The following is a 10,877-nucleotide window of genomic DNA, read 5'->3' as shown; positions in this document are numbered from 1 at the left end:
TGCAGGACTTTGGGCCGCCTCAGGCCCTTGTTGATGAACAGCGGCTGCTGCTGCTGCTTGTTGCCGTTGGCGACGGTCTGCATCTCTGGGTACACCGTGTCCAGATACCAGCGAAACGAGTGACACTGCAGCCGCTTCCTTAGCGCCACACGCTCGCTGATGTCGCCGTAACTGCGGTCACGTAACTCTGGACGCAGGGACAGATACTGCTCCTGATTGGACCACAGAGACGCAGGAAGTGAGGTCAGAGGAAACGTCATCTGGCTGTTGGATCACTGCTCTGTGTGTGTGTGTGTGCGTGTGTGCGCGTACCTTGTACTCGTCCATCCATACATGCGCTAGCCGCAGGGAATTGTGGGCCATGGTGTCCTGCCCCCCCGGCGAGCCGTAGGGCCGCCTCTTCCTGAAGATGTGCCCGACTCTGGAGCAGGGGATGATGAGCAGCTGACCGCCACACATCCAGATCTGAGCGAGAGACATCGACACACAGCGGCAGCGTGAGAGAGAGTCAGTCGTCGGTCGTCATCGGACGCTCAGAGGAAAAAAGATGCGAGACTGTCCCTTTAACTGTAGCATCTGACGACACCTTCGCTGACAGTCAGTAAAACACAAACTTCCTCACCCTGAAGGAGATCTCCAGGTTTTCCCCGCCCCAGATGTCCATGCCGGCGTCGTATTGGCCAAGCTCATTAAAGTACTTCCTGTTCATAGCGAATAGACCGCCTGCCATGGTGGGAGACCTGAGGGGGGGGCAGCCGGCGGGGGCATTAGAGATGAGGTTTGGTTTGGATGCTGCTGGATCACTTTACAGCACAGAACTCTAACTGGAGGTTGTTTAAATATCAGTAATCAGCTGCAGCTGTTCAAAAATGTTACTTGAGTGGACAGTAAGCTAGTTACCTGATTGGTCCCGTGGTTCTCTCGGGCCCGTTGAGTTCGGAGGGGGGGACGGGGTCCCACTTGAAGTGCAGCCCCCAGTTGAAGCCGCCCCTGACGATGGGCGAGGGCGAGTAGGACAGCGTGTCGGCCGAGATGATGTCGATAACAGGGCAGACGACGGTGTGACGGTCCTTCTGGATGGGAGCGAGCAGAGGCTGCAGCCACGCCTGGTTCACCTCGCAGTGACTGTCCAGGAAGACCAGCACCTCACCTGGGCACACAGAGACAGGTGAGTCCAGGTTTACTTCACCTCTGTCCTATCAGGAGCTCGAGGCCCCGCTGGAGCAATCTACGGCTGCTTGTGATAAAGTCAGAGATCAACACACATTACAGAATAAAACCGTAATCTACAGCTCAGACAGGTTCTCAAAGTCTCTGTTGAATCTGTTTTGTTAAAGACAACAAAAGTGTAGTGAATGAGGAAGTGGGGAGCAGGAAACATGGAGGTAATGTGTGGGCAGTAAGGATGTAAGATTTAAGGTCCAGGGATAAAGGTAGGTCTAGGAAAGGAATGTCCTATATGGAATAAGGATGTGGGGAATAAGGTGTATAAGGTACGGATGTAATGACTGCAGGAAACACGTATGTTCCCTCGATATTCTTAAGTATGTATGGATTAAGGAAGGAGCAAAAGGGATGTAAGAATTAGGATATAGGGAACAATGATGTATGGTTTAAATAAGTAGGGAGTAAGGAAGCACAGATTAAGGATGTAGGATATAAGGATATATAGATTCAGGATATAGGGAACAATGATGTAGGGATTAAGGAAAGAGGGAATAAGATTAAGGATGTAGGAAATAAGGATGTAGGGACCGAGGATGCATATGTTTCGGATGTAGGGAACGAGGGCGGATGGATAACGGATGTAGAGAATAAGGTTATACAGGTTAAGGGCTTGTGTCCATATAGCGTTTTTTTCTGTCAGAAAAGCGCTGGCAGGGTGCCGGGGAACTCTGAGATGAAGTGCGTGTGCGGTGAGAGAATAAAAAGGCTACGTTAACAGAGGGTTGCATACACAGCTAACAACACGCTAACAACACGTAGGGTGATAAAAGCACAACACTCACCAGCAACACTCAGTGTCCGGCCGATCTGCTCCCACAAACGGGCTTTTCTGTCTCTTATGTTTCTGTCTGACATGTCATAAAGCTCAGGACAGACAGACGCGGCCAGATCAAGCTTTTCCTCCATTTTCCTGGTTACCAGGGTGACGAGTCCCGCACCATCTAATATATGATTGGTTGCCTGAAAAGAAGCGACAGTGACGACACCAGCGCCTTTCTGAAAAGTTCAGAGATCTTCAACTAGAAAGAGGCCGCACAAAAACGTGTGAGCGGTCTGAAAAAAGATGCTGTGTGCAGCATTTTCTCTCCAGGCAGCCGCAACTGGAAAAAGACAAAAAAACGCTATATGGACGCAAGCCCTAAAAAAGTAGGGAACAAGGATACACAGATTAAGGATGTAGGGAACAAGGCTGTATGGATTAAGAAAGCAGGGAAAAGGATGAACAGGTTAAAGCAAATACAAGGAACCTTCATTTTGTGTTGATTCTAGCGGCCCCTGTGGACAAAAGAGGTAGTGTTTCCACCGCCTTTGTTTTGTATATATTTTTATATAATAATACTATTTTAATTTTTTTAAACTGCTGTTTACAGAATGCACAGTGATGAGGTAATGTATCTATTTGTAAGATTAATAACTAATATGATGATGGTGAAACAAAGTAAACTTTGTTTTAGTACCGTTCATACACCGAGGTTACATGTCAGCCTGCAACTAACAGATTCGGTTGCTCGGTAAGAGTCATTCTGTTGAGAAAGCTAAAGTTATCAACATTCCCTCGTAATGTTGTGTCTTCATAATAATAAGCCAACAGCAAGATATAGCTCGGTAGCAAGGCCAACACGAAACGTCACGTTATAAACCTGTTGTATTGCAGCGACGTCCACCGTGACCTGTAGCTCCATGGACTGCACACAGCCGAGTCTAACATATTCCACACCTGTCTCGGAGGAAGAAGCCACCTGATCGGTCTGAATCCTTTCAGTCCCGCAGGTCTCTCCGTCTGTTGACTGAGCGACCGTTAGGTCGACTCGTGCCTTCGTCTCTTTGCTGATCCTGCCCCAGAATCAGCCAGAACCACAAAATATTTAACTTCAAAAATAAAATTCTCTCCTCCTGCTAACTGGCTAACGGGCAACTCACTGTGAAACTCTGCCTGGGAAAATATAAAACCGGCTCTTTTCGGTCTGCGTGCCATAAACCGTTACGTCTGATTTGACAGGGAATCGGACCGGTGACGGGCATTAAGAATAAATATATAGAAACAGCCAATCTTCTCTGATGGTCTCGCTTGCTTATGTAAGTCATATAGCGGTATCAGTATTCAACAGTTAAAAAACACATGTAGTTGCTTTAAGGAAGCAGGGAACAAGGATGTGCAGATGGATTTAGGGAACAAGGCTATATGGATCACGGAGGCAGACTGTAAGGATGCAGGACATACCAGTAGCATGTGAGGCTCCTATCATGCGCCCTCTGATGAGCCCTTCCCTCCTCTGGTTCCTCACCAGTTTGACTTTCCCCTGCAGCTCCTCCCTGACGTACCGGTCCAAGTCGTCCTTCAGCTCCTCTGAATCAACACACACAACCAATGACACAAAACCTGTTAGTGGGGCACATTCAGCGTCGGTTTGGCTGTGCACGAGAAGAAAAATCTAGCATATCACCCGTTATACGTATAACAGGACACTGGCTGATACGTAAACAAAACATTATCCACAGGAGAGCAGAGTGAGGAACGTGACAAGGACAATTTATCATCAATCAAACGCATGTGCAGTCCTGGGCCTTACCGAGCTCGCTGTGGTCGTCCACCAGGATGATCTCGTGCAGCAGGAAGGCCGGTGTTCGGTCCAGCACGCTGTGGACGGTCCGCAGCAGGGCGGAGAACGCCTCGTTAAAGAAACAGATCACTACGCTGGCAGAAGGTAGAGCCAGAGGATACACCTTATCCCGACACCTGCAGAGAGTGGCTTAGCATCAGTAACCAGCGGTTTATCATCAGTAACCAGCGGTTTATCATCAGTAACCAGCAGTTTATCATCAGTAACCAGCGGTTTATCATCAGTAACCAGCGGTTTATCATCAGTAACCAGCGGTTTATCATCAGTAACCAGCAGTTTATCATCAGTAACCAGCGGTTTATCATCAGTAACCAGCAGTTTATCATCAGTAACCAGCGGTTTATCATCAGTAACCAGCGGTTTATCATCAGTAACCAGCAGTTTATCATCAGTAACCAGCGGTTTATCATCAGTAACCAGCAGTTTATCATCAGTAACCAGCGGTTTATCATCAGTGATAGGACTATTATCATACGTTAATCTGGCTTAAAAAACTGAAAATAACATCGTCGTGTAAAAATCCAGAAACTCTGAATCTGTAAATATTTCTACAGTTTAACAGCTCAACACAAGACGTCTCCTGCTTCCATCCATCCCCAGTGTTTGTGACCTGGAGGCTTCAAGTTAGCACATCACAATGTGTCAGTTTCAGACCGGACCCCGATTGGCTACAAACTAGTAGTGATGTCATAAGTCCTGCAGGTACGCCCAGGTGAACACAGTGCTACTGCCTCCATTCAAAAGGAATCTCTGCTGCTGTGAATATGAAAATGCCTTGAAAATAACAACAAAACATCATCTTGAACTGTGTGATCCAGTACTGAGGGTTCTTACTGGGAGTCTCTGGTGTCGGGCAGCTCTCTGTGGTATCCCAGTCTGGTGGAGATGAGGACGTTGAAGGCGTGTCGATGGTAACCAGTGTCCCTCACCTCCTGATCTGCTTCGTTAAAGATCATCCCTGCAGACAGACACAGTGCCAGAGAAATCAGGACTCTCAGTGTCACAGAGACCAGGACTCACTGGACTCTCAGTGTCACAGAGACCAGGACTCACTGGGCTCTCATTGCCACAGAGACCAGGACACAGAGACCAGGACTCTCAGGGTCAGAGAGTACAGGACTCTCAGTGCCACAGAGACCAGGACTCTCAGGGTCAGAGAGACCAGGACTCTCAGGACTCCCAGGACTCTGTCCAGAGAGTTAATAATTTTCTATCAACTGACTAATCGATTAATCGACTAATCGTTGCTGCTCCACAATATTTTAATATTCCCGGCAGCACCTGAACACACCACAGCCACTCACCCATCTCTGGCGACAGCTCCCCTCCCTTATTGGCCGGCAGAGGCCGACGCCCCGCCCTCCGGTCAGCCAGGCCCTTGGTGATTGGCTGGCTGCGGTGCTGCAGGGGGGTCCTGCCTTGGCCGGGCTCCGCCCCCAGAGAGAAGTAGAGGAAGAGGAGGACGGACCAGGTCGCCGAGGTGACGAGGCAGCCATAACAGAAGTACCTCAGCGTGACACTGGCCATGGTGGCCGAGCGAGCATCGCCTTACATCACACTGCTGCGGAGAGAGAGAGGTCACGGTCACTCAACACAAACTACACCAGTCCACCGCTGAACACGTGGAGTCTCTGCCGTTATTTAATTATTCTCTTTCATTAAATATCGGCTGACTGTCCCAGCAGGGCCGGCGTCCCGCCCACTGCTCACACGAGCCGTCATTAACCCGGACCGCAACTATTCACATCAAAGCAAAGACAGTCCTGATTATTCTGAAAAAGAAAATGTGCAAAACGTCCATATTAGAAAAGAAATTAAAAAAATATTTTTATTTTTCCTCGGTCCTCCCCACCGTTCTCCCCTGCATCCTCCCTCCTGCCCTCCCCGTCCCGCCCCTCCTCCGTCCTGCCCTCCTCTCTGTCCTGCCCCAAGTCCTGCCCTCCCCCCTGCCCTCCCCGCCCTGCCCCAAGTCCTGCCCTCCCCGCCCCTGCCTCTTCTGTCCTGCCCCAAGTCCTGCCCTCCTCCGCCCCTCCCCGTCCTGCCCTCCCCCGTCCTGGCATCCTGGACTTTGATTCATCAGCAGGATCACATGTGATGAACCAGCAGGACAAACATTAACCAGCTCACATTAAGGACTAACTGAGGGGTCAGAGGTCACAGAGTCTGAAGCTCCTCCACAACAGGAACCTGTTAGAACCAGTAAGATCTTGGTTCTTGGTTCCACTGTGTTTACAAACCAGAACATTGCAGATATCTGTGTTTGGCCTCCAGCAGCTACAGAGCGACATGACGCTTCGTCAGGAGGCGTGTCAGAGTCACGTGACGCTTCGTCAGGAGGCGTGTCAGAGTCACGTGACGCTTCGTCAGGAGGCGTGTCAGAGTCACGTGACGCCGTCCAGGAGGCGTGTCAGAGTCACGTGGCGCTTCATCAGGAGGCGTGTCAGAGTCACGTGACCCTTCGCCAGGAGGCGTGTCAGAGTCACGTGGCGCCGTCAGGAGGCGTGTCAGAGTCACGTGACCTTTCGCCAGGAGGCGTGTCAGAGTCACGTGACGCCGTCAGGAGGCGTGTCAGAGTCACGTGACCCTTCGCCAGAGGCGTGTCAGAGTCACGTGACGCCGTCCAGAGGCGTGTCAGAGTCACATGACGCCGTCAGGAGGCGTGTCAGAGTCACATGACGCTTCATCAGGAGGCGCGTTCGCGTCTCCTGATGGACGTCAGTCCGGTCTTCTCTCTGTCAGCTCTGTGTTTGGTCTCCAGCAGCTGCTGAGGGAAACATCTGGCTCTTTAGCAGCTAGATGCTCCGCTATGTTCAGCAGCTGCTGTCTGACTGCGTCTGGCTGCTGTTCGCCGCTCAGCAGGAAGCGTTCAGCGGCTTTTCACAGCTTCTTCTTCTCTGGCAGCGGCGCTCTGAGAGCTGAGAGCGAACCAGAGCAGCAGCAGATGAACAGCGAGCTGAAAGTCTCTGTGAAGCTGCAGCTTCAGAGACGCCGACACACTGACACTTATACATTATTATTATTAAAATATAAATAAACTGTGTAAAGACTTTAACACGTTTCTCTGCTTTTTTTTCTGTTTTCTGTTGATGTTGAAACGCAGTGAAGTGAGAGCTCTGTTATATTCACTGACTGGACTCAAACTGTGAGATTATATTCTCGCCACTCAGAGAGACTCAACCTGCACACACACCAAATACTCTTCGTGATTCTGACAAAAATTCATATGTTCAACATTTTGTTAGTTGCAAGTAACAGATGCTCTAAGAAGCTGGGTTGGATTCATGTGGACCTGAAAGCTGGGACTGCGTTTGTGTCGCCGTTTACAGAACGTTCTGCGTGACGTGGATTTCACGAACCTGCCGTGCTGCAGAGTTTGGATATTTCTTGTTTATTTAAAAGGTAATAAACGTTCAGCGGGGAAATATGAACACGACTGCAGCATTTATTTGACTTGTTTCTGTTTTTGCTGATGAGAACTGCGTGATATGATGAAAAGCTCCAGAACGAGCGAGTAAGTGGACCTTGACTTGATGTTTTGTCAGCTACTTAAATATAATTGAATTAATTTTATTAATGTGACGCATTTTTGTTTGTTGTCTTTAATTTACTTTTTTCTTGACTTTAACTGAAAATATTTAGTTCATGTACGGCCAGTTAGTGTGATTATGTGCAGAAAATATCCAAGAAAACAAAATCAACCAGAACCTGTAATCCAATCAGAATCAATAATATACAAAGGCAGCCTGGTTGTCAGCTGATGTCAGCAAACACCTGAGCAGGTGAGATGTGTCAGGTGTCCTCTTAAAACTAGTTAATAATTCTGTCCTGTCTCTGAAGTGAACATGTCAACCATTTACTTTACTGTCTTCTGTGAAGACATTAAGAGTCTCATCATCACAAGTAAAGATGTCATTCAAATTATAACTAACCAAATGTTAGCTATGTTTAAGCGGATAGCTCCGACGCCGAACTCCATTTAAAAATCGTACATTTTAAGGTTCCCTTCAAAAACAGCACGCTCCACATTTCATGTCATAAAACTCAACAAAGTCTCTGACTCAGCGGGATCTTCTCCTCAGTTCCACATACATCAAAAACACAGAGCAGCCATTTTTCTTTCTATTCAACTTCATCTTTTAGAATGAAGTCAGCAGTTACTCGCAACAATAAACACCGAACAGCAACACCAGCAGTATGAATCCATCTTATAAAAGTGACTTTATCTTAAATTTGAATGGATTTCAATCAATTAGTTGGACGCCGAATTAAAGAGAGGATCTTGCAGATTCAGGAAAGGTACACATTATTATTAATGAGTGGTGGACCGCTGCCTAGTTGCAATTTTGCCTAAAATGTCCAGATTTTTAAACGCAGATTCGGATTACGTTTTCTAAATAAAAAACATTGTAAAACCGAGCTGTATGCTTGCAGGATTAAAAGCAGACAGTTTGTGAAGCTGCTGATCTGAAAAACCAGATCAACTGTATGTTGGCTGAGCACATTTATTACAGTTGGACTGAAAAATAACCTAACAAGAACAAACAAGCAGAAGAAACAATAAACGGACTGAAAGCTCAGTTAAAACACAGTGTAGCTGAGCCGAGACGAACTAAACTCTACTTCATTTCTTAACGTTTTGAAGTTAAAATCTGTGAATTAAATTTAAGGAAAAGCTCGTGTCTCAGCTGAGCTAACGTGTCCGATGATGGAACTCGCTAGCTTAGCGAACGTTAGCTGAAATCAGAGGCGGAATGTGCCAATTCCGTCTTAATTACATCCCAAAATACTGTTCTTCTGCTATGTCCGACACATCAGCCTCATAATGAACTCTACTCACGGTTCATCTGCTTGTGGCAGCTTGCTCAGCGGCACTCCGGCCAGCTGGTTGAACCCGCCGTCAGGCTACAGGTCAGTTAGCCGCTGTGGTTAAATTGGCAGGATTTCCAGTGGAGTTCTGACTGTAGATGCAGAGGCAGATAAACGGACTGTTCTGTCTTCACACAGAAACCCTCTGCGTCTGCAGCAAGTTTCCTCACAGAGACGTCAAGTCAGGTAACACAAACCACGTGACTTCCGCTCACAACTTTCACAATAAAAGAAATCAGACACCTGTTAAAAGGAAGACAACTTTCAAAATAAAACTCCAGACGCCAGTTCTATTCATTAAACATCCTGAGGCTGAAAGTTTCTCCCAGCGCATTCACACAGAGCTGGTTCAGGCACTGGTCTACCAGGCGAAAAGGCCTGCTGAGAAATAATTACCGTATATAAAAGCACAACACAAAACAGGAAAGCAAATTTTTGTACCAATCAACACAAAACAGAAATTATTTTAATACTTTACAAGTTGATCAATTGAAACATTCAGCATCAGAAACGAAGGCAACCTTTTCTCCTGACTGCCCCCGCAGATCTCTGTCCATTCTGGTCCTGGTCCTGGTCCTGCCTTCATCTAGTGGCTGAAACCAAGAACAGCAGTCTGACTCTGACCTGCGGCGCCCCCTAAAGGTCACGGCGAGAACTGATTTTGAGGACTGCGTTTGCGTTCCCTCGCAATACTTTTCCTCTTCCAGTCCTTCTGAGCCGCATGTCTGTCTGTAGTGGGAGGCAGTGCGGAGATGCTGAAGTTAATGCACTCAGCATTGTTTCTGGACTCATCACCTTATATGACGTCCATCGCAAAGACGTTTCAGACAGAACATTTCCAGACTTCTGGGTCGGAGCCGCTTGTATAACATCAGTTACTGCTCCCTCACTTCCAGCGACAGGCCTTCTGCCAAAACCTGTTTCAGCACCGAAGCTTCCTGATTTGCTTTGAGCAGAGGACAGAGGGCCCTGTGCAGAAACGCTAAAAGCTTTCCAACCCGCGTTGGTCTCCATTCCCCGTCTGGCGACGCCTCCTCTTCCTCGGTGAACCCTCCGGGGTCCGGCGCAGTCCGGAGGACGGTAACTGTTCGCGATGAAGCCGGCAGCGTCCTGCAGAAACTTCTCGATCTAAGAATTTAATTTTACTTTCACTACTTACTTTCACTACTATCGGCTCTCAACTGAACCCTGGCCCCCCTTCAGGTTGTGGTTTCTGTTTGTTTTCAGGTTTTGCGGCTGGATGATGCTGGTTGGTGGTTTTGTTTTGGACAAGGAGATCAAGGCGAGCTGTTAATGTACATGCTGTCACTGTCGCATATGGAGGGAATATACAGCTGTCTGAGGAAAATATTACAGACCAAACTGGTTTGAACCCAATAAAAGCTCCATTTTAGGAAGTTCAAACACGAAACCAGGTCTGACTGTGTGCAACTGCAGGACCGGACCTGTTTGAGGTGCTATACGGCTTCCTGAGAGTGAACTTTCACTGTGTTCAGACAGAACGCAAAGCGGATTTTAGAGGCGATCAGTTGCAAAGTGAATGAAAAGATGTAATGAGACACGAATAAACCGGGGCGATGACATGTCCACGTGCGTTGAAAAGGTTCGAACCTCTTGGTGGAAAATCTTGGTGTGTATCCCGGAGCTTTATGAATTTGCGTCATAGTCGTACAGAGACCAGAGGAAAAAGGAGAGACTGGAGGGAAATAACAGAAAGAACCGGAGTTTCAGTCCGAGGCCGAACTCAACACAAACACACAAAAGGCAGTTGCTACGTCGTTGCTAACTAGCTTACAGGTAACGTCTGTACAGTTGGTACATTGGTCGTTTGAACAGCCGTGCGGCCAAATTTGCGGACGTCTTATCCGACCACGTCTAAAGGCAAACGTGTTTCTGTCTGTTCTGAATGTCCACACTGGAAGGCGGAGTGAAAAGCCTCCTCTCCCAGATCGTCTCTGTAGTACGTTACGAATCGTACAAATGTGGATATTAACGGCGTTACACTCAGTTGTTCATATGAAAAGTGACAATGTTTGTCTGAAGAATGAAAAAAGAGAGAAGTTCATGTCCAGCCTCTTTCCACTTGGCCAAATGCTGCATGAAGTGGCCACGATTGTCAGTAAGTAATGTAAAACAGCCTGCTGAGAGATTCATCATCCCGCC

The 10,877-nt window shown here is 47.8% G+C and overlaps 1 protein-coding gene across 3 annotated transcripts in view; it reads right to left on the bottom strand.

The window, feature by feature from the left end:
- The window catches only part of galnt11 (UDP-N-acetyl-alpha-D-galactosamine:polypeptide N-acetylgalactosaminyltransferase 11 (GalNAc-T11)), a 15,157-nt gene extending 4,289 nt beyond the window's left edge, over positions 1 to 10,868 (bottom strand). The window contains exons 1-9 of one of the 3 annotated variants that reach the window (XM_044176193.1): positions 9,236 to 10,868; positions 5,153 to 5,409; positions 4,683 to 4,806; positions 3,798 to 3,964; positions 3,449 to 3,574; positions 901 to 1,150; positions 623 to 740; positions 313 to 465; positions 1 to 212 (exon numbers count right to left, since the gene is read on the bottom strand). The exon at positions 1 to 212 is cut by the window's left edge and continues 10 nt beyond it. In XM_044176193.1, coding sequence (XP_044032128.1) covers positions 1 to 212; positions 313 to 465; positions 623 to 740; positions 901 to 1,150; positions 3,449 to 3,574; positions 3,798 to 3,964; positions 4,683 to 4,806; positions 5,153 to 5,375 — 1,373 coding nt within the window. In that variant the 5' untranslated portion in view covers positions 5,376 to 5,409; positions 9,236 to 10,868. Of the gene's footprint in view, positions 213 to 312; positions 466 to 622; positions 741 to 900; positions 1,151 to 3,448; positions 3,575 to 3,797; positions 3,965 to 4,682; positions 4,807 to 5,152; positions 5,410 to 8,685; positions 8,958 to 9,235 lie in introns of those variants that run through there. The other 2 variants (XM_044176191.1, XM_044176192.1) reach the window with 2 other exon arrangements.
- Positions 10,869 to 10,877: the final 9 nt, after the last annotated feature.

This window comes from Siniperca chuatsi, linkage group LG19, assembly GCF_020085105.1.
Source record: "Siniperca chuatsi isolate FFG_IHB_CAS linkage group LG19, ASM2008510v1, whole genome shotgun sequence".
NCBI lineage: Eukaryota > Metazoa > Chordata > Actinopteri > Centrarchiformes > Sinipercidae > Siniperca > Siniperca chuatsi.
Note: the sequence above shows the minus strand (reverse complement) of the source record. Positions and strands in the feature narration are given on the sequence as shown.